The 19,232-nt window shown below is 53.5% G+C and overlaps 7 protein-coding genes across 9 annotated transcripts; 2 read left to right on the forward strand and 5 right to left on the reverse strand.

The window, feature by feature from the left end:
• Positions 1 to 985: 985 nt before the first annotated feature.
• PV07_07507 (uncharacterized protein) lies at positions 986 to 2,822 on the reverse strand. The gene has a single exon (XM_016394597.1). The coding sequence runs from the start codon at positions 2,781 to 2,783 to the stop codon at positions 1,176 to 1,178; it is 1,608 nt and encodes a 535-aa protein (XP_016248016.1). The 5' UTR covers positions 2,784 to 2,822; the 3' UTR covers positions 986 to 1,175.
• Positions 2,823 to 3,297: 475 nt separating this feature from the next.
• Positions 3,298 to 3,714, reverse strand: PV07_07508 (uncharacterized protein; the record flags this gene model as incomplete). Its single annotated transcript, XM_016394598.1, has 1 exon — positions 3,298 to 3,714. The coding sequence occupies one exon, from the start codon at positions 3,712 to 3,714 to the stop codon at positions 3,298 to 3,300; it is 417 nt and encodes a 138-aa protein (XP_016248017.1).
• Positions 3,715 to 6,054: 2,340 nt separating this feature from the next.
• On the reverse strand, positions 6,055 to 7,312 carry PV07_07509 (prolyl aminopeptidase; the record flags this gene model as incomplete). Its single annotated transcript, XM_016394599.1, has 4 exons — positions 7,077 to 7,312; positions 6,346 to 7,023; positions 6,170 to 6,288; positions 6,055 to 6,114 (listed from the first exon to the last, which is right to left on the reverse strand). Exons 1-4 carry the CDS (start codon positions 7,180 to 7,182, stop codon positions 6,055 to 6,057), a joined length of 963 nt encoding a protein of 320 aa, XP_016248018.1. The 5' UTR covers positions 7,183 to 7,312.
• A 592-nt stretch (positions 7,313 to 7,904) lies between these two features.
• PV07_07510 (uncharacterized protein) lies at positions 7,905 to 9,102 on the forward strand (the record flags this gene model as incomplete). The annotated part of the gene is made up of 2 exons (XM_016394600.1): positions 7,905 to 8,773; positions 8,826 to 9,102. 2 exons carry the CDS (start codon positions 7,905 to 7,907, stop codon positions 9,100 to 9,102), a joined length of 1,146 nt encoding a protein of 381 aa, XP_016248019.1.
• A 174-nt stretch (positions 9,103 to 9,276) lies between these two features.
• On the reverse strand, positions 9,277 to 11,052 carry PV07_07511. Of its 3 annotated transcripts, XM_016394601.1 has the most exons (5): positions 10,945 to 11,052; positions 10,745 to 10,887; positions 10,210 to 10,697; positions 9,725 to 10,150; positions 9,277 to 9,643 (listed from the first exon to the last, which is right to left on the reverse strand). In XM_016394601.1, the coding sequence occupies exons 2-5, from the start codon at positions 10,787 to 10,789 to the stop codon at positions 9,604 to 9,606; spliced, it is 999 nt and encodes a 332-aa protein (XP_016248020.1). In that variant the 5' UTR covers positions 10,790 to 10,887; positions 10,945 to 11,052; the 3' UTR covers positions 9,277 to 9,603. The 3 variants fall into 3 exon arrangements, with proteins under 3 accessions (XP_016248020.1, XP_016248022.1, XP_016248021.1); XM_016394603.1 differs by having other exon boundaries at positions 10,210 to 10,887; XM_016394602.1 differs by lacking the exon at positions 10,945 to 11,052 and having other exon boundaries at positions 10,745 to 10,925.
• Positions 11,053 to 11,637: 585 nt separating this feature from the next.
• PV07_07512 (uncharacterized protein) lies at positions 11,638 to 13,286 on the forward strand (the record flags this gene model as incomplete). The annotated part of the gene is made up of 1 exon (XM_016394604.1): positions 11,638 to 13,286. The coding sequence occupies one exon, from the start codon at positions 11,638 to 11,640 to the stop codon at positions 13,129 to 13,131; it is 1,494 nt and encodes a 497-aa protein (XP_016248023.1). The 3' UTR covers positions 13,132 to 13,286.
• Positions 13,287 to 14,556: 1,270 nt separating this feature from the next.
• On the reverse strand, positions 14,557 to 18,975 carry PV07_07513 (uncharacterized protein; the record flags this gene model as incomplete). The annotated part of the gene is made up of 1 exon (XM_016394605.1): positions 14,557 to 18,975. The coding sequence occupies one exon, from the start codon at positions 18,973 to 18,975 to the stop codon at positions 14,557 to 14,559; it is 4,419 nt and encodes a 1,472-aa protein (XP_016248024.1).
• Positions 18,976 to 19,232: the final 257 nt, after the last annotated feature.

Below are 19,232 nucleotides of genomic sequence, written 5' to 3' on the forward strand. Positions count from 1 at the left end.
TGATTGGCACATCGGCTGAAAGCAAATCATTTCGAGTCTCTTTGACGTAAGGCCGTGAAGATCCCGATGTGGAAAGGCCGTCTGCGGGACTTGACGGCAGTGGTAACTCTTGCGGGTGGTCGTTCGAATGCTCAACCAATCTGTCCGCTGGTGCAGCTGAATCGACTTCTGAATAGTCAGGTGGCGGGTATTTAATTGTCGTTGTTGGTTGAGAAGACCTCGAGCTAGGCGTTAAAGTGCAGGGTTCTGGTCTTTTATCGAGGCTGAGTTCTCTCATCATCCCACTCAAAGGCAAGTACGAAGCCAATTCTTCGCTGGGAATTCTTGACCCGTCTCTGACAGCCTGCGCTGATACGTCGGCTTCTGTAGGTAATGTTTGCTCCATGATCCCTCCTTGATGTTGATACTGTCGAGACGAGTCCCAAATAGTTGTACCTAGGTAAAATTAGAACTCGGCTTTTTGTGGCCTTGACGCTTCAGAACTAGGAGGGGCTTTGCAATGTTCTCTGCAGAAAAATACTTGCCCAATCACTTGTAAGGGCAAACGGGTTTATATAACATCGTTTCAAGCTTAGAGGAAGTGTTTCGGCCCCGGGGTGTCGAAATACAGAGCGAAGATGTGGTGCATGAACTCATGCAAGGGATAGAACCAAGACAGGAAGGAGGCTGGGTACTTGAAATCAGGCACAAGGTCCGTTGGCCCCCCGGTTGTGTACATAGCTGGCGTGGATGCAATCTAAGATGCCACTGAGGCGCATGTAGAGGGGGTCGTCATGGCAATTGCGGCTGCACAGGCTGATCGAGCCTGCTCTTCTCGGCTGCCAGTACCGGATACGAGCTGGTGAATCAAGGTCGATTCGACATCGGACAGGGAAGAGTCAGGTTTTCGCCGGTTTCAAGGGAAAAAGCAGCTCGACAGTGGAGGTGTTCAACGTCTCGCAGCGCTGGCAGGGCGGCTACTGTGCCAGCATGGTTAACTATATAAGTCTGCAGCAAGAGTGAAACGCGCCATAATCGTTTCGGTGCCACGAATCCGTCAGGAGGCTCCCCTGCATAAAAGGCCCGCTAATCCTCCATGTGTGTGCAGACATTGCGCTATTCAGTTTTGGCCCCAACATGACGAATTGTGACCACGAGCCGACTGTGACTCTCCGAGATTTCTGTTCTACGGCCTTTTACACTTTCACGAAGTCAAGCTTCCGAGCCAGCCAGCAGCCGACGTTGGCTTTGACTACGGCTCCTTGCCCATTTCGAACAAACACGATGGTCCAATCGCCGGGAGGTTGATCGTCCATGGCGCGTGGGTCGGCCAACAGCCACACATCTTCGCCAAGATGGGTCATGAGGTGTGGCGGGCCCCAGCCGAAGCAACCATCGAACAACCCGTACAATATCTCACCCTCCCCCTCGCAGGTGAAAGTAGACTCTGTCTCGCTGCATCGATAAGTGCCCTGCACTGGCGATCTGTCAAGTATGCCTGCATTCTGGTTTAGGCGTTGCGCAGTCAGCACGCGGTTGTCGTCGAAGCGGCGAACGTGCAGAATGTCCCCGTCGATCGAAGCCTCGATGTCAGGAGATTCAGCCTTGTTGGCATCAACGAGTCTCAGTGTCTCTTCTGCTCTCACGTAGTCGATCTTGATCTTGCCCGCGTCTCCTGGCAGAACTCGAATCGAAAGTTGAGTCTCAGGGTCAAGGAATGATCCGAACCATTGTTGAACGGGTTGGACTGCCAATGGCGGCGGTTCGGATACGTCCAGAATCTGCTTCAGAATGTATCCGGCGGCTTCTGACGCATTAGCTGAATGATTGAACAAGACAACAACAGACAGGCGTTCGCCAGCCACGTAACGACGCATGAGTTTGTAGCCGCGAAGAGCTCCACCATGGCCCATCGTGTTGTATTTTCCAAGATCAGCATGTCGCAGTCCGTAGCGGTATTTTGCCTTGGCGCCGTCCCTGTAGTCGCGCGGAGTAATTGCGTCTCGGTAGCTGTCCTGCGGGTCCGTGTACCTGCGGTCAAAGTATTTTTCGTATGCGATCATATCGTCGAGTGAAGCCACCAAGCCAGCGTCTGCAGACCATTCGATGAAGTTCGGTGCCGGAAAAAATCCGAACTCCTCCGACCCCTCGTATCCAACAATGGGTGCAGGCAACCTGTCGGTGCGAGGACACAACCGCGCTGTTTTCATCTTGGCCGGACCGAAGATCCTTTCAGTCAACAGGTTGCCCAGAGAATCTTTCGTGACGTGCTCGATGAGTCGCTCCATTACGTTGAAGTTTGTGTTGGAGTATGAGTATTCATAGCCAGGCCGGAAGTGCACAGACCTGATGCGGCGCAGCATGTCCGGATTATGCTCGTTGAGCAAGTAGGGGGTATCCGGCCGACTGCCTTGGAGTGTACAGAGCGCCCAGTAGTCACGCAGTCCAGAGCACATGTCGACTAGGTTCTCCACAGTCAACCCCCCTTCATCGACAAATTCTGGGGGTACGACTTCACGGAGTCTGGCGAGCAACTGTGCTTGGAAATCCTGACGAGTCATCGATGGCGGTGGCTTCTCCGCGAGGTCAAGCAGCAATATGGAAACGAATTGTTTCGTGATCGAACAGATTGGGAAGAGGACCTGAGATGTGATGGGGATCCGGCGGTCCATGTCAGCGTAACCCCAGACATGTTGGCCGACGAGGTTGCCATCTTTGAGGACAGCGACAGCACCACCGGGTCCTCGATAAAGGGACGGCACCGTCTTGAGGACACGCTGCACCTTCTCCGCATCGAACGACATGTTAGCAATGATAGGAGAAGCAATAAGGTCTCAGAAATGTTATGAGGCTATCAAAGTGAACTGCGCAGCGGAGTTTGGCGCGGTGTCGCTAATCTCGATCCCACTTGTGATGTGTGAGATTGTCGCTCCCCACTTTGTGCGTTGCTTTATCTCAGGTTTTGTTCGGTTAGAGCACGTGACTGCGCAGAACGACGTCTCTTCTGTACACGCTTGTGTGTCGGGGCTGCACAACTTGAGCAAAATTGAGGTGTCGAGTACAATGTCAGAAACGCGCTATATCTACGTAAAGCGGTGAACGGCCAAGGCTATTTCTAGGGTTCCAGAAATGCACTCCAACGTGAGGCCGTTTCTACATTACAGGTGGAAACGATGAAGAGGGTTTCCCATGGCTTGGTACGATTTGTTCACTTAGTTCCTCGCTCCCTCTCATCCTTCGTCTCTGGCTTCTTCCTTCTTCCTCCTTCAGACACGGCACACGAGATAGACCACAACACATTGAGCTATTGCAGCCCATTCACTGCCATTGCGGCATTCCTTTGTTCCTTCTCCTCTGTTCCTTCTCCTCTGTTCCTTCTCCTCTGTTCCTTCTCCTCTGTTCCTTCTCCTTTGTTCCCCGCGTCCGCGATACGCCATCGGCGGCCAGAAGGCTGTTGATGACCTTATATAATTTACCGTGAAGTATCGCCTCTGGAAGAGCGTAAACTAGTTCGTCAAATGCTAGGTGGATGGGCGTTGCTCCCTGTAAATTGCGCATATTGATGTCTGCGTTATACTTGATCAATATGTCAACGGCAATGTGTTCCCCGAGAGAAGCTGCCTGGTGGAGAACTGTATTACCCTTCCAGTCCTGCTTCTGCGTGTCGGCACCGTTCGATAAGAGAAGAACCAGCAGTTTCTCACCATCCTCGGATGATATTCTGGCGGTTGACATAATCCGAACTGTTCTCATGAGGCAAGATGCGTTGTAGACGAGGCATTACCCATTCATCACGATCCATTTTCTGTCTTTTTGGTTTATTGTAGATCTGTTCTCATGAAAGGGATATCTGAGTATATTGTTCACAGCCTTGGTCTGCCCTGAATCAGCGCGTTGGTCTTGACCAAGATGGCCTCGGCATCTCTCTCCAGATTCTTCGCCAAAACCTCGCAGGTCGGAATGTCGTGGATCAATCCCGCACACATACCCAAGCTCCAGACACCGGCGTCGACATCACCCGTCTCGTAGACACCTTTGCCCCGCTGCCCGCTCATGAGGTGCGCAACCTCGTCGAACTTGAATTCCTGCTTCGAGTTCTCGATCTGGTGCACCTCCATACTGACCTTGTTCTTGTGCAGACGGCTAGTGTTCCGTAGCTTGCGCAGTACCAAGACTGTGTCGTTCTCGGAAGCGTTGACGATGGCTTCCTTGACATTCTGGTGGATCGGAGCCTCGACCGTGGCCATCCAGCGAGTACCCATGTTGACGCCCGCGGCACCCAATGCCAGCGCTGCGGCTACCTGGCGTCCATTTGCAAACCCACCGGAAGCTAGGTAGGGGATTCGCAGCTGCTCGGCACACAAACTCAGGAGCGTCAGACTCGTCGTGTCGTATTCGCCGCCGTGGCCGGCACATTCAATACCGTCAATCGAGATGGCGTCCACGCCCAAGTTCTCCGCGCGCAACGCATGCTTCAGCGTCACACACTTATGAATCACTGTGCACCCATTCTCCTTGACATACTTCAGGATCGGCGTTGGGTCTCCCGCGGTCTCAATCACACGCACACCTTCCTCGACCGCCACCTTGGCATACCCCAAGTAATCCGGCTTGTTCATAGCTGGTAGCAACGTAATGTTGACGCCGAACTGGACGGCGTTGGGCTTCAGCATGGCCCGGCAACGACGAATCTCCTGCCGTAGGGCTTCCGGTGAGGGCTGCGTGAGGGCCGTGATGAAGCCTAAGCAGCCTGCGTTGGCGACAGCACTGATCAGTTCGGCGCGGCCGACCCACATCATGCCTCCTTGCACGAGCGGGATCCGCACGCCAAGTTTATCAGTGAGCCAGGTTTTGAACGGCATATTGGGGATATATAGTTGAGTTTCTGGGTATGTGGTTCGGCGTTTCTGCAGGTCACTGGGCTCCCTCGGGAGAATGACACAGGGGCAGTAGGTTCGCGAATTGCAGAAGGAGATCAAAAGATTGGATATTTAGATTGCAAAGTCGCAAACGTTGAAAAAAGTCTAGAAACTCGAGAAGACGAAGAGAAATTCTTAGCCTGATCACTTGATAGTAATCAATGCACTGAACAAACTACGGTTGTTGCTAGCGGAGAGCCGCAAAGATACCGTGATGCGGAGTTTCATTAGCTGGAGAGACAAATAGCCGAGGTTGATGCCGGCTTTGATGGATGATGGACCTTTGACCTCTGATCAGCACAACCCCTGGAACGAACCGTCGTTTGGAGTGAGCAAGAATAAGCTTCTTGTGTTGACTATGCACATGGTTGGGACAAGGGAATGCTGTTTTGTTCGAAATGGCTGTGAATCTCTTCCGACTGAATTAATCTGGAGAGAAGTCGGATAAGGGGGAATTTCTCGCTACCTAGCGCCAATGGCTTTGCGATATCGCTGCTGCGGGAGGACTATATGTTCTTTGAACCACCGAGTGGGAGACCTCGTTTTCCACATCCGACGGTTGACTGCGAGGGACAAGACGGTTACTTATTACATGAAGCTCCAAGACGACCCGAGCACGGCAGCCTCTTATCCGGATTTTGACTGCATCACGGAGGTGGCCTTCCCAACGAAGAAGCTTTGAAAAAAATGGAATGAACCGTTGAAGCCTAAAGCACGCATCGACGCAGACAACAATACCTTTATCGATATGTCCAAACTGAAACAGTGCGTGGTAGGCTATTAGTCCGCAGTGGATCAAGTTGTGCCGACTACAGAGCTTTTGCCCGGGAAGTATCTGAAAAGATAAAGGCAGAACAGGAGCACGAAGAGAGAACGGAGAGGTGGAAAAGATAGAGGGGAGGTCCATTCGCAGGTTGGGCGAACATCTTCGAGAATCTGCCGCATGGTAATATTTCGACGAAAGAGTGGTTTTCAGAATTCTCGTGCATATCCAGACAGATCCGGAAAGGAGTTTTAAGGCTCAGCTGCGGCACTAGTTCATTACAAGCAACCTCGTGTGCCTTTCTCCACTGTCCTATGTGAGTAGCCAAGTAAGCCCTGGTCAGCGTTGGTTCCGTCTTAACCATCTCATGGGAAGAATGATTATTGGAATTGGTCATGATTCATGAGCATAGATGTCGCACGCGTTAACGAGTTCTTGAAATATACCAGGCTCCTAACAATTGCATAAGTACAGCGGAAAGTGAAAGGAAGTGTTGGAGATTTCTCACTGTCGCCGCATGACCGGCATCAGGCACCCAGATCATCTTCGCCTCAGGGAAAGCTTTGTGTAAGTCCCAAGCCGCCTTTGGGGGGCAAACCACATCGTATCGCCCATGGACAATCGTCGCTTATATCCCGTCAGTTAAAGAGGTCAACCGGTTCGATTTAGGGAATGTAGACTCACTTGGAATGTGTCTGATGCGATCAATGTTGTCCTTTTGAATCAGTTGCCCCTCTTCCAACCATGCGCCATGCTTGAAATAATGTGCCTCGATTCGTGCATGGGCTAGGCACCAACGGTCATCATCCAGCTTTTGGAAGGTGTTCTCCTGAGGCTGGAGTTGCGACATCGTCAACTCCGACTTATTCCATGCTCTTGCAGCCCTACTCCTTTCCTTGGGATCATCGGATGTCAAGAGCTTGTAGTATCCGCTCAGAGGATCACTCCGATCTGAGCTGGGAAGAAAATCGAGAAATTCATCGAAAGCATCCGGAAACATGCGCCTGGAGCCCAGTCCACCGACCGAGAACGACCATTCAAGCTCAGCTTTCGTGACTGTGAAGATTCCGCGAATGACTAGGGATTTGACCCGGTTTGGGTGAGTCTGCGAATAGAGCAGTGCAAGTGTTGAGCCCCACGAGCCCCCGAAGACGAGATGCCAGACATCGATCTGCAAATGCTGGCGAAGAGTTTCAATGTCTGCGACGAGATGCTGTGACGTGTTGTTTTGGAGTTCTGCTGGAGGAGTAGAATTTCCGGCACCTCTCTGATCGAAAAGGACGACACGGTAGATCTTTGGGTCAAAGAACTCGGTATTGCTCTTGGATGTTTGCCCTCCTGGACCGCCGTGCAAGAAAACGACTAACAAGCATTATTGTCAGCAGCAAGTGGAAGCGCAACGTCGAGACACAAACCTGGCTTGCCATCACGGGGGCCGTATTGTTCGTAGTACAGTTTATGGACGGGGTCGACTGGCAAGAAGCCGACATCCCATGGTTCAGAATGAGCGTGGCCGGCCATGACGACGTTGTTGAATCAGGCTGAACCCGAATTTTCTCGCAGTACTATAGACAATTACTCGAGTTTATGACGCTAACTCAGATATATCTTATTCTTGCAAACAATCTCTTTCGCAATCGATGGTGAGATATGGAAATCTAGGCGCATCGTTCTTGTTACTTCTTCAGATCTCAGGTTACACGGTGATCGGAGTGACACGTGGACACGAAGGTACAGTAGCGAGTAACAATCCAAAAAATGAGCAATTTTACCGAGGGCACAAAAATAGCACACCGCTACATAGTGGACTGGGGCGAGGCTTCTAGCCATGGGCATCAACTCGTACGGCGGCAGGTAACAGGCAACAGGAACGTTCACATCTTGTAGACAAGTTGATTGATTGAATATCTATGAAAAAGGAAATCTGTCTCTCTAAGGACTCTGTCCTTTACTAGGCCAAAAAGAAGAAGGACCCCATCCTGGGACCTGTGCCTAGCCCTGACCAATCAGAAAGCAGGATTATCTTCCTGTACAATGTACAGGCAAATCACCCAGCCTTGCCACTCGTCTACCTACCATAGTAAACCTCTCCCATTACAATACGTATATAGCGGTATAGGCCTAGATAGGCTAGAATAGCGTTAGTTCTAGCCCCAAGAATCATACACTTTGGCGAAACTCAGGTGGAGTGGGAGTGTGGTGAGCTTCGAGCTTCCGAAACATACCCGTATGGTCGGCCATCTATGCCCGGGACAAAGCTCTCCCTTGATCCCAGCTGTGTCCAAATCGAACTGATGAAAACGCCACCTTCTGAATCTAAAGGGTACCACATCTGGAAGATGGTGGTGGAGAAATATTCAGGGTGCGATCTGACTAGAGAAGATGAAGATAAGTTCGTGGCCATCTCAGGTCTGGCGAAGAATCTGGGGCCCCCTGAAGACTATTTGGCCGGACTCTGGAAATATGACCTTCCGTATCAATTATTATGGAAGGTCAGTTCAACGGTGTCGAAAAGAAACAACTCTGGGACGCCTATCTGGTCGTGGGCGTCCATGAGCGGGTCCATATCGTACCACGTCCGGTGGGCCGTGAACAAAACCGACGAGGAAATCCTCATCAGCGTGGTCGATGCGGCGACGGTCTTGAAGACTGCGGACCTAACCGGCTCTGTTCGTCGAGGGTTTGTCGAGATCCACGGCCCGTTGGTCAAGGTAGAAATCAAAGCGAATCCCCCCGACCAGCGACCTCCGAGCCATCTGATCAATGGTAGCCACTGGGTCGTTACGTGGGATGTTGGACAATGGAACCGGTTCGATTGGACCCATGGCCACCCCTCCGAGGTCGCGGACGTTTTCTGGGCCATGCCGATTGAGATCAAGCAGGCCCAACATTGTCTGATCAGTGGGCTGGTGCTGGAGGCGATCCCTGGAAAGCCCGCCCTGCGGCGTGCGGGCTTCTTTTCCATTGCCAACACCCCAAACCCGCGAGGCCTTTATGTTTTCTTGCCCATGCTTTGCCACGCCGACTACATGCCTGACGAAAAACTCTTTGCGGCGGGATTCTGTGACGAACGGAAGCAGGCGCCTGCAATCAAGCGATACCGGTTCTTAACGTACAACTTCTTGATATTTTGAATCGCAATGTATGACGCATCAACACATCAGGATCATGAGAGCCTTACAGGAGAAGGGTCAGGTTCTTGTCTCCATGAAGACTCCCTACCTGGACGAATCTGGATGGGGCAACTTGCTTACGGTGCTGCGGGAAAAAGACCTCGCGCACTTCAAGGATCAACGAGTTTCCAACCTTCTTTCTCCAAACCTAGTCAACTATTACGATAGAAGGCTCAAGGCAGAATACCATCAGCATTGTCAACACGCGGCTGTTGCCGTGGGCCTCGTTTATGTCCAGGCGAAAACGGCCGATGGTGGTGCCAAATGACCCTCATGTGGCCACCAGGATAGGTCAAAATGGAGCAGGGTGGAGTGAACAAGAGCCTTCCTGGCAAGGCTAGTACCACAGAACTCAAAGCGGATGGACGGGAAGTGGTGCTCTACAGATGACACTAGAATTGATTCTGGACAGATGCCATAGCTGGTGTCCACCAGCAAGTGTCTCTGACGACCCAGGCCATCAGGACCTTGGATCTCGTCATCGTCATCGTCATCGTCAGCCATACAAACTCAAAAGTCTACAGCTGCACCATTCTCGATGAGCAGCGGGGACCGCAGCCTCATGGACTCTGGTTACAATTCATTAGTGTTCCTGTTGTCACTCGGAAAGGAAGCTTATCATGTCTAGGCGCCTATCCACGTCACGACGCATGCGGGATATGTCTCGACGCGTTGAAGTAGGCCGAAATTGATCAAAGCTTGTTGGATTGCCCGCAGTAATATCTGACTCTTTTGGTTTGTTGCATGATTCGACAATCACGGGTTTTCCTTAGTCGTCTCGTGGAGGCTTTTGGCCATATATCACGGCACTGATGGGTTCTTAGCCGTGCTGCTTCGCCACACATGAACAACCCGGGCTGAGATGGCGGGTGAAAAGGGAGGTCACACACCTGTAGAAGTAAAACCCCTGCCTCGATTTGGCCATCATGTCTTTCCTTACTTGAGCCAGAAAGACCTCGACCTCCTCGGGCGACCAGCCCAGGCACCTAGTGAAAAGGGCCAAACTGATGCTCTGTAACCCTTGATACAAGGCCACCAGCTGAGCCGATCCGCCTTGCTTCAATCTTTTATCTTTGGGCCACGTCCCCAGCGGCAGTTTGAAAGGGCGGACCACGACGTCCACAAAGCCCGCGTTGCGCATCTCGACTCCAATCTGATCCAAATCGGGAGCGAGGGTCCGGCCCATCTCCCCAATACTTTCCCTCATATATTTACACCACAGCGGCAGAGGATCTTCCTCGGGGATGTCTTTGATATCATTGCCCAGTCGAATTTGCACTTCTTGAGACTCGAAATAGCCGCCGGGGGAAAGGTGTCTGATGACAAATGTTAGAAAGGGGGTTACCCAAAGACCAAAAAGGCTCTGGGGACCAACCGAAAGATCTGTTGAGTATATTTTGCAAGGTTCTGGATGCTCCCGGATATCATCAGTCGGGAGAACACCAGAGAAAAATGATTCTCGGGCCAGGTCCAGGCGTCTTCGACGTCGTCGATTTCGAACTTGACGTTCGGAGGGGTCCAGCTGGGCTGCATCGGACTGAGATCGACACCGAAAACTTCGGCGTCGGGATGGTCGTCGGCTACCTGGATGGCCCATATGCCCGTCCCACAGCCCAGATCGAGAATTCTGGCCGGGTTCTCTACCGGCGAGAAGAAATGTCGTCCCAGCGTGGTGATGATGGCGTGGTGTTGCATGTCCATTCGCTCCTGCTCGATCTCGTCTTCCGGCATAAAGTATTTGCCGTCCTTGTAGACATGATACCGGCGGCCATTCTCGTACCGCCCTTCATAGATCGACGAGCGGACGGACTGAGTCAAGGTTGACATGTCGTCCCCGAGAGCAGAGTCATCGTCCCGCTCGTCCTCCCGAGGAAGTCAGCATCCTCGCATAATATTCATCGGTAACCTACCATCTCCACATGGTCATTATCTGGACCAATCTGCTCATCGGCCATCGCGAATGGCAGCTGGAGGGAGGATGGGGTGGGTTTGCGATCCTTGTGTGGTAGAACAACGGGTAGTCTAATTCAAGTTTTCGGCCGTTGCGGATGATCTGCGCCGTGAGGACTGTGGCCTGACACCTACGCTAAGAGGACTGGGGTCAACGTACCCTGCGAGCTTGGTTGTGAGGAGCCACTACTTGTAGAGCAGTCAGTGGTAGTACAGATGTGGCCGTGATGATAATATCTTGGTGTCCCTACTCGAGACGAGGCACGAGATAGTCGTCAGTTCAGTCAGCTCAGAAGCTCGGACCTATGAACACATGACCTAATCTGCTTGGGCAGACCTTTGCAGACGCTCAAGTGCTCGTTACCGCAGGCTAGCGCAGGCCAAGGGCCAAGGCCTGAAGAGACACGGGGCCTCTACGGGGTGTCGGGAGTGTGCACCCGATGCATTAGCAACCGCGCTATTGATCGAACGATGGACTTGTTCAATTCAAAAGACTGACAACAATGTTCTTTTGATTCCTTGTCCCGGTCTTCTTGGTGAGTGTGGCCGCTATCGTGCCCGTCGGTGGTTGTCCTGCGTACATAAGTGTCAAGTGGGTGCCGGTGCGGTCACATCCCCAGGCAGTCTTAGGCAGCTAGCACTGGGTATATTAATCGTCAACGGAAATATCAACTGTCATGGTCACTATAAAGCGTCATTTAAATTAGCGAGGCACCGAGGTCACCGTATTTAGTGCATCCTCTCGTTGAGGGGTCGATTCCCCCCCAGTGATGCTCTTTATCATCGACGTCGTTTGTTGAACTCTACTAGCTATCCACTCTATCCCGATTCTGCCTTATTCCAACCCATGCAGATGGCGTTGCCCATCTGGCTATCTGGATTCCTCTCGTTCCTGGTCATTTACTACGCATACAGCTCAATCCGTTCTTATCTGCGGCTTAGGAGGTTCAATGGGCCTTGGTCTGCAGCATGGTCGAATTTCTGGTACATACGCGCCTCACTCAGCGGCAAAGCACATATAGCTCTTGCCGAGGTATGCAGCAAGTATGGCAGTACGGCACGCATAGGTCCAAACACGCTTGTCACATGCGACGAGGAGCTCTTCAAGAAAATCAACTCGATACGTTCGGGTTATGTCAAGTCGGACTACTACAAGGCATTTCGCTTTGATGCCGACCGGGAGAATGTTCTCAGCACCACCGAACCCGAGGCTCTCTCTTACATGAGGAAAAGAGTGACCGCTGGCTATTCCGGCAAGGAGAATGCGCACCTCGAATCAGACATGGATCGTGCTCTGTGGAGTTTGTTTAAGCTGTGGAAGGACAAATATATCGCCCCTGGCTCCAATTCTCAGCGGGTGGATCTTGCCAGAATGATGCAGTATCTCACTCTCGACATTATTTCGACATTGTCTCTCGGGGAGCCCTTGGGGTTTCTAGACAAGGACGAAGATCTCTACGAATACATCCAAACCATGACAGCAAATTTCCCAGCCATGACATTCATGTCAGCGGTCCCCATCCTCAGCAGGCTAATGCGTATCCCTTCGGTTCAGCGGGTTCTCGCACCGTCTGTGAAAGATCGCATCGGAATGGGCAAGTTGAAGGCGGTTGTGAGAGAGAAGATATCTCGACGACTTTCTGGGGCGAAAGAAGAAGGCAGGCAGGACATGGTCCTCAGCTTCGTCAAGCACGGTCTATCACAGGGGGAAATTGAAGACGAATCCATGCTGCAGATTCTGGCGGGATCCGATACGACGGCCACCATCCTTCGCATCGCCCTGATCTACATCATCTCCAATCCACGCATCTATCGAGAGCTCCAGCGTGAGTGTGATGCCGCAAAAGTACCTGAGGACGAGATCATCACGAACGAACGGGCATTACAATTACCTTATCTTATGGCAGTCATCCAAGAAGCGCTTCGTTACCACCCCGCTGCTTCAGGACATGGCCCCCGAATCGTGCCTCCACAAGGCGACACCCACGACGGAATGTACATCCCACCAGGGACGGTCATCACCGTCTGCACCTGGAAGCTCCATCGCCTGAACTACGATGCGTACGGAGAAGACGCCGATGTCTTTCGGCCCGAGAGATGGCTGGAAGCGAGTCCCGAGCGACGCGCGAGGATGGAAAAAGCCCACGACCTGGTCTTTGGCTACGGGTCGTTCCGATGCCTGGGCGAAAGGATCGCACGCATCGAGTTGCACAAGGTCCTGTTCGAGCTGATGAGGCGCTTTGATTTCGAACTCCTCAATCCCATGCACCCGCTCGACAATGACGTGAATTACGGCATTTTCCTCCAAAGTGGACTGTGGGTGCGTGTCGAAGAACGCAAGCTCTGAGACCTGGACATGCCGAGCCTGGCGGGCGTCGACGCTCATTCTTCAGATTGAAATTTGGAAGCAAGAGCAGAAGAGGGCTCACGAAGATCCCAACTGTCGAAAGATATCAAATCCTCAATAGTGCTATGAGACCTCCGAGGGTGGAACGCTTGTACAGCGTGTCTGTAGGATCGAACAGGACGACCGCCTTATGATTATGCCACCTAGGTACTCGGATCTGTATTGTCTCTTCTTGTACGATGCACCTTGTTCACTTCCATTGGCTTTCGCATGACCGTCCACGTCTTCGACTAGAGCCTGATTCCGCTTCGCCGTCCCAAGCCTTTCCCGCTGGAGTTGAGGTTGGATGAAATGCGTACTCATATACAACCAGCGTAGGCTTTGTTGAAATCCATTCACCGACGTATGTATGCGAGGAATTTCACGCTAGAGCGAATAGTCTAGATCTTCTTCGATATATATACCCCAAACTGTCGTCCTTCGCACTCATTCAGCTGACTTATCCACCTATCGCCTTACTCTCCCGCTAACGATTATTTAGTCGATCTGCTCCCTCGTCCGCTCTCTTCTCCTCCCTTCCTCTCTTTTGCACTGCCCTTCTACTCCCTTCTCCTCCCTTATGTACCGGTGAGGCTCCTATTTAGGCTCTAGTCCTATAGGCGCTAATGTTATATATATCTAGCCTCGTAGTAACTTTACCTAATTATATCTATAGTAGCCCGTTTCGGCCCTAATATTACGAAGGTGGCCGTTTATTCTATCGGCGCTGCAAGTCCTTCCGATCGTGCGTGTTCTCCCTTTCCAACGGGTGGAGGCAAAACCCTTCTCAGCGACGTGCTCAGGCTTACTTTTGCCTTGAACACTGACGAATTCGATTTCGCCGGTATCCAGCCTCTCCTCAATTCAGTCCTGACTAGCGAACTTGACGATATATTTCTGATGAAGGAACGTCTAGCCATGATGCAAGCAAACTTGAGGAAGTTGAGGAAGGAGAAGAAATCATCATCTGACATAGACAAAGCTATTGAAGAGGTGGATTTACTCACGCAGAGCCTCGTGAAGCAAGACTACAGCAAGACCATGCAGTCGGGATGAAAGTTAAAAATGCACCGACACCTGGATGACCATGACACAGCTCAGGACCCCGAAAACTGGGTTGAGATAATGATCAAGACTCGGCTCGACGCGGGGAAATTCTTAGGCGGCTTGAAAGAGATAGAGGACTCGCATTATGGCCACACACCGTTGTCAGGAGGAAAGGGGCATTGAAAGCCACGTCCACAGCCATACACCTTTGCTGTAAGGCCCAATCACCGGGTGCGAAGCCCTGGCGATGCTGCTACTAGAGAAGGGGGTCGACATCATGATGCCAAACAAGTACAAGCGGACGCTAGTCAATGCAGCATCAAGAAATGGGGATTACCTTCAAGAAAGATATATTGTGCGGCGCTCAAGCGTGTGGCCCGCAAGTGTGCAACACAGCATTAGGACGCCAATGCGCTCCCAGCGCCGCTCCGCCTGGTCTGTCGGCTGCACCTCCTCCACGACGAGCACAGTAGACTCCATCCTCTGGTCTTGACGGGGGGCAAGACGTAGCATGAGGCCCAGCCACGGCTGGGACAGGAGCCGCTTCCGGAATCCAGGAGTTATGTCGGGCTCGTTCTCCGGGGGATACGCATCTTCCCGCGTGGGGAAAAAGCCGCCCTCCCATATGCTGTTACCAAACGCCACAGTGCCGATAAAGGCGAACGGGTTCGGGTAGTACGTGTAGTCGTGTGTCGTGATTCTCTCGCGGATCCGGATCGACACCTCAGGTGCCGTGATGGCGAGGACGTAATGCTGCAGTAGATACTTTTCGTCTGTCCCGGCCACCAAACCGTCGTAAAAGTCAGTCCAAGAAACCGTAACCGCCGCCGTGCCACTTTGGGCCTGTGCTGGGATGACTACGGATATGCTGACGTCGTCTGGAACGATCCAGATGCGTTCGAGACGCCTGGAATCGTGCGAATGGCGATCCCTTCTCGGTTGGACAGTGCCGGTCCAGCCAGTCCACGACCAGCTGGGGAATTCCGGGCGCCGGCACGCCTGCTTTTTCAGCCGCCAGAAAAGGCCGTGGACCAGGCCGGTAAGGGTGCCCACTCTGCGGTTCGCGGCCTGCTGCACGTCCTTCCACAAGTCCCAGGCCTCGTGATCCCTCATTACTATGATGGTGGCAATAGAGACCGTGTCGAGCGGGTGGCTGTCCCAGCGGGACGGGTCACTTTCATGATCGTCTTTGCCATCTTTGCGGGCACCGGCAGCGACACACTTGACGCCAAGGTCGCCGTAGCCATCGCTGTCGCTATCACTGCCGTCCGCCTTCTCCCCCACAGGCACGACCGGCACGCCGCAGAGGTGATGGAGGCCGCCTTCTTTGCGCTGGGCGTAGGCACGAAAGATACCAAGCATGGCGTTGAGCGCGTCCGCCGAGCACGTCAGGCGGCGGGCCGTGTATTCTTGCAGGATGTAGAACAGGCGCCAGCCGGGCCTAAACATCCGTGGCTGTAGGTGCGTCGAGGAGTCGTAGTTGGTGTGGAGTGGTTGATGGACGGCCTCACGGCGGGTGTAGTCCATGCCGCATTCAAACGACATCTCGCAGTCGGAGAAGAAGAGTCGCCGGCGGGCCATCAGGCCCTCCTGATAGGTCCAGCCGCGCGTCCACCATGTCGACGACGACCGAACATGGTGCGCTGGATGCGGCGGGATCACAGTGAGCGCATGGCCGTGGACGCGGACGCAAGGCCACCCTGTCCGGGGCCGTCCCGGGACACCGGGCAAACCGGCTGTGACATCCTTTCCGGCCGCCGCCACGAGTGTCACCTCGGCGTTGGCGTAGACTAGATCCATGGCCCGCAGCTGTACTCGCTTCACGGCAGCATCTCCCTGTTGAACGACGCAGTACTGGTCCACCCAGAGGTGGTCGTAGCCCAGCGCGAGCGTCGTGTTGATGGCGTCGTGGATCACAGCCGGCAGGGCGTCCAGTACTAATTGCTGCGTTCCGACATTCTGGTCTCCTTGGTTGCCCTGTCCCCACACGTAACTTAGCGCTACGTACGGCGGAACTGATGATGGTGATGCCTCCCCTCCCTGCCCCAGCGTCATAATCTTCCCCGTGGTACACTCGACAAGGCGGAAATGGGGGATCGCGTGGAGCTGGTGCCGAGTGCATGGCTCCGAGGTGTGATGCTTCCGGCAGTGGGCGATCCAGTTCTTGGCCAGATCTAGGTCGACAAAGGGGCGGGCGGCCTGCGGCGAAATGGTTAAGGCCTGGCTGCCGTAGGGACAGTTGGACCCTAGGCGGCCGATAGTGGTGGCCTCGAAAATGTGCGGGCGAGACTCGTTCCAATAGGGAATATCCTGGTCAAATCCACTGTCGGCATAATGTTCGCTGTCCTCTTGGTGCAATACAGCCAGGACCTTAGTGTCGATCCAGTTCTCGCTCCAGTTGGAGTCAGGCGTGCCGAACCACGTCGTCCCAAAGGCCTTCAGCACGCACGACAGGCTGTCGTCGTCTGTCCGGCCATCTCGATGACCCGGACGGGCGACGGCGATTAACCGGCACATGCCACAGCGGCGGGACTCCCAGCTTGCGTCCACGCGGCCGAGATCGACACTGCTTCCTGCTTGGGAGAAGAGGCTGTCGAGGTCCAGAGTCGCGCATCGGGGGCACAGGTCTGCGTCGCCGTCATCGACATCCCCGTACGCGTCTTGTTTGCCAAGAGGCAGTAGGCTGTCCTTCCCGTGCCGATAGTCATCCCAATCCATAAATCTGTGGTGGTCCATGTTGTAGACGTCGCGCGACTTTCGTGTGACATTGGTGTCTTCCGTGGCCTCCTTGCCAACCAAAACACCAAATGCGGTCTTGCCGTCGTCTATGGCACCCCGTGAACGGAGCAGCGTCATGCTCATTGTGTCGCCATATGCTTTGGCGACGGTCATGGCCATGCAACCGTTCCGGTCCGTCTGGTGGACGTCGAGATCGTCCCGCGCGATGAGCAGCTGCACCATGCTGCCGCTGCAGCCGTGTCGGAGAACCGCGTGCATCAGGGGCGTCATGCCATCGGCATCTCGTGCATTGGGGTAGACTTCCTTCCTGCTCAAAAGATGCCGCACCGCATCGAGTCGCATGTTGATGATGTCCGATCCACCCACCTTGGATGCGATCGCCCAAGATAGAGGCCTGCGTCCGGTCGCATCCTTCGTGTCAGCTCTGACTCCGTCCACAGCGAGAAGCATGTTTACGACGTGCGCATTTCCGTACTCCGCTGCCACCGACAATGGCGTCCGCCCCTTGGCGTCTTCCATGTCGGGATCGCCCCGGTTCGTCGCCCCGAGCAAAAGCTTCATAATATGCGCTGCTTCTTTATACCCCTCAAGGGGATGTGACTTTATTCGAGCCGCCTCATGGTACAGGGTTACGCCTGCCGCATCCTGATGACCTGGATTGGCGCCCGGGACGGCCAGAAGTCTTTCCACCATGTCTGTGTGAGACCCTCTAACTGCAGCTGCCAGTGCGGTCTGTCCACGCGCGTCTACCCGGTTGGGATCTATTCTAGGATGCGCGAGAAGCAAATTTATTGTCTCCTCTTCGAAGTAATCAAAGGCCAGTATGAGCGGTACGTGTTTCCCGTTGCCGTTCGGATCTGTATCAGGATGTTCTAAGATGACCTCAACCACATCATGTTGTCCATTCAAGGTGGCGTGGCACAGTGGCGTCATTCCGTTCTTATCCACCGAATTCGGGTCGACTCGACCTGTGCTGAGCAGCTGCCTAGCTGTGGTCGCGTTCCAAGGCCCATTCGCGGCATGGGAGAGTGGCGTTCTCCCCTCGTTGTCCGGGCAGTCGGGGTCGATTTTGTCGTCCCGCAACAGCTCTTCGACATAGGCCGTTTGTCCGTATTCAACTGCCGTTGATAGAAGCGTCTGCCCCTGGTCATTCACATAATGCATGTTGAATCTGCCGTCGGCCACCAGCAGCCGCACAAGTTCAGAGGTTTGGTGGAAGTTGATGTAGGTCAGTATATCATCCATGCACGGTTGGATTCTCTCGTGGGCGAGCAACAAGCGTGCAGTGGCTGCCTGGTCGCTTTGTATTGCCATCGTCAGCGGCCGGTATCCGTACTTGCCCGGATCGTTGGGGTCAACGCCGTGGTCCGTGAGTAGCGCCTCCACCAACCGCGTGCTCCCGGACTTGACGGCAGTGACGAGCAGGTCGCCACCTTGTTGGCCGGTTCCAAACTTGTCTAGCAATATCAAGGCTGCGTCTTCGTTTTTGTATTGTGCAGCCAGTTCCAAAGCATTACCACGCTCATGCGGGACAAAAGGATCGACGCCATCCACCTGCGATAACATCACAGCCACTTCATGAAGTCTCTTGGTCAAATCCGCATTGTGATGTAGGCCATCCAGAGCAATAGAGAGAGCCGTCGACCCATGGGAGATTCGATACGTTGCTTTTATCGCGTTCCAGTTGAACATACGGTCACAGTCAATCAGCTGACGCACGACAGTCGTGTGGCCGTTGTTGGTGGCTTCCCACAAAGGCGTCGACCCAGAAAGGTCCTCAAGGTTGGGATTCGCGCCTCTGCCCAGAAGCTGGGCAACAACTTTGCTGTGGCCCCCTTCTGCTGCGAGCAACAAGGGTGTGCGTCCTTTGTGGTCGCGGATGTTGATATCCACGACCTTGTCCGCCAGGAGTGTGTCCACTACGTTTTCGTCGCCAGCCTCTGCAGCTCGCGACAGTGGTGTCTGGCCGTCATTGTGCTGGCCGTCGATGACGTAGTCGAGTTCAGGTAAAGGATTCATGTTTATCACAGGAGGCGGAACAATCGAATTTCATCGTTGGAATCGTCAACGGGATCGCAATGGCAAGAAAAGCGGCATATACCGTCAGACAAGGCAGAAAAATGCGTGGAAGCCTGTCTTGTTGATTGGCTCGCAAGGCCTGCTAGCCGTTCTTCTAAGCTATATTCCATTCTATCTCAGGCCATTCTTAGCCCCCGAAACCGAGTTGCTTCCTCGCCTCGGCCCGGGCCCCAAATAACAAGCTTTGCCACTATGCT

This window comes from Cladophialophora immunda (assembly GCF_000835495.1).
Source record: "Cladophialophora immunda strain CBS 83496 unplaced genomic scaffold supercont1.4, whole genome shotgun sequence".
NCBI classification, from domain to species: Eukaryota; Fungi; Ascomycota; class Eurotiomycetes; order Chaetothyriales; family Herpotrichiellaceae; genus Cladophialophora; species Cladophialophora immunda.

Bases quoted from the DNA above. Each gene is read 5' to 3' on its own strand.
- PV07_07507 (XM_016394597.1), bottom strand. From the start codon at position 2,783: ATGTCGTTCGATGCGGAGAAGGTGCAGCGTGTCCTCAAGACGGTGCCG.
- PV07_07511 (XM_016394601.1), bottom strand. From the start codon at position 10,789: ATGGCCGATGAGCAGATTGGTCCAGATAATGACCATGTGGAGATG. The intron at 10,698-10,744 runs GTAGGTTACCGA...CTTCCTCGGGAG, and splicing joins ATAATGACCATGTGGAGATG to GACGAGCGGGACGATGACTC. The intron at 9,644-9,724 runs GTGTGTGACCTC...AGAACCCATCAG, and splicing joins CAGGGGTTTTACTTCTACAG to TGCCGTGATATATGGCCAAA.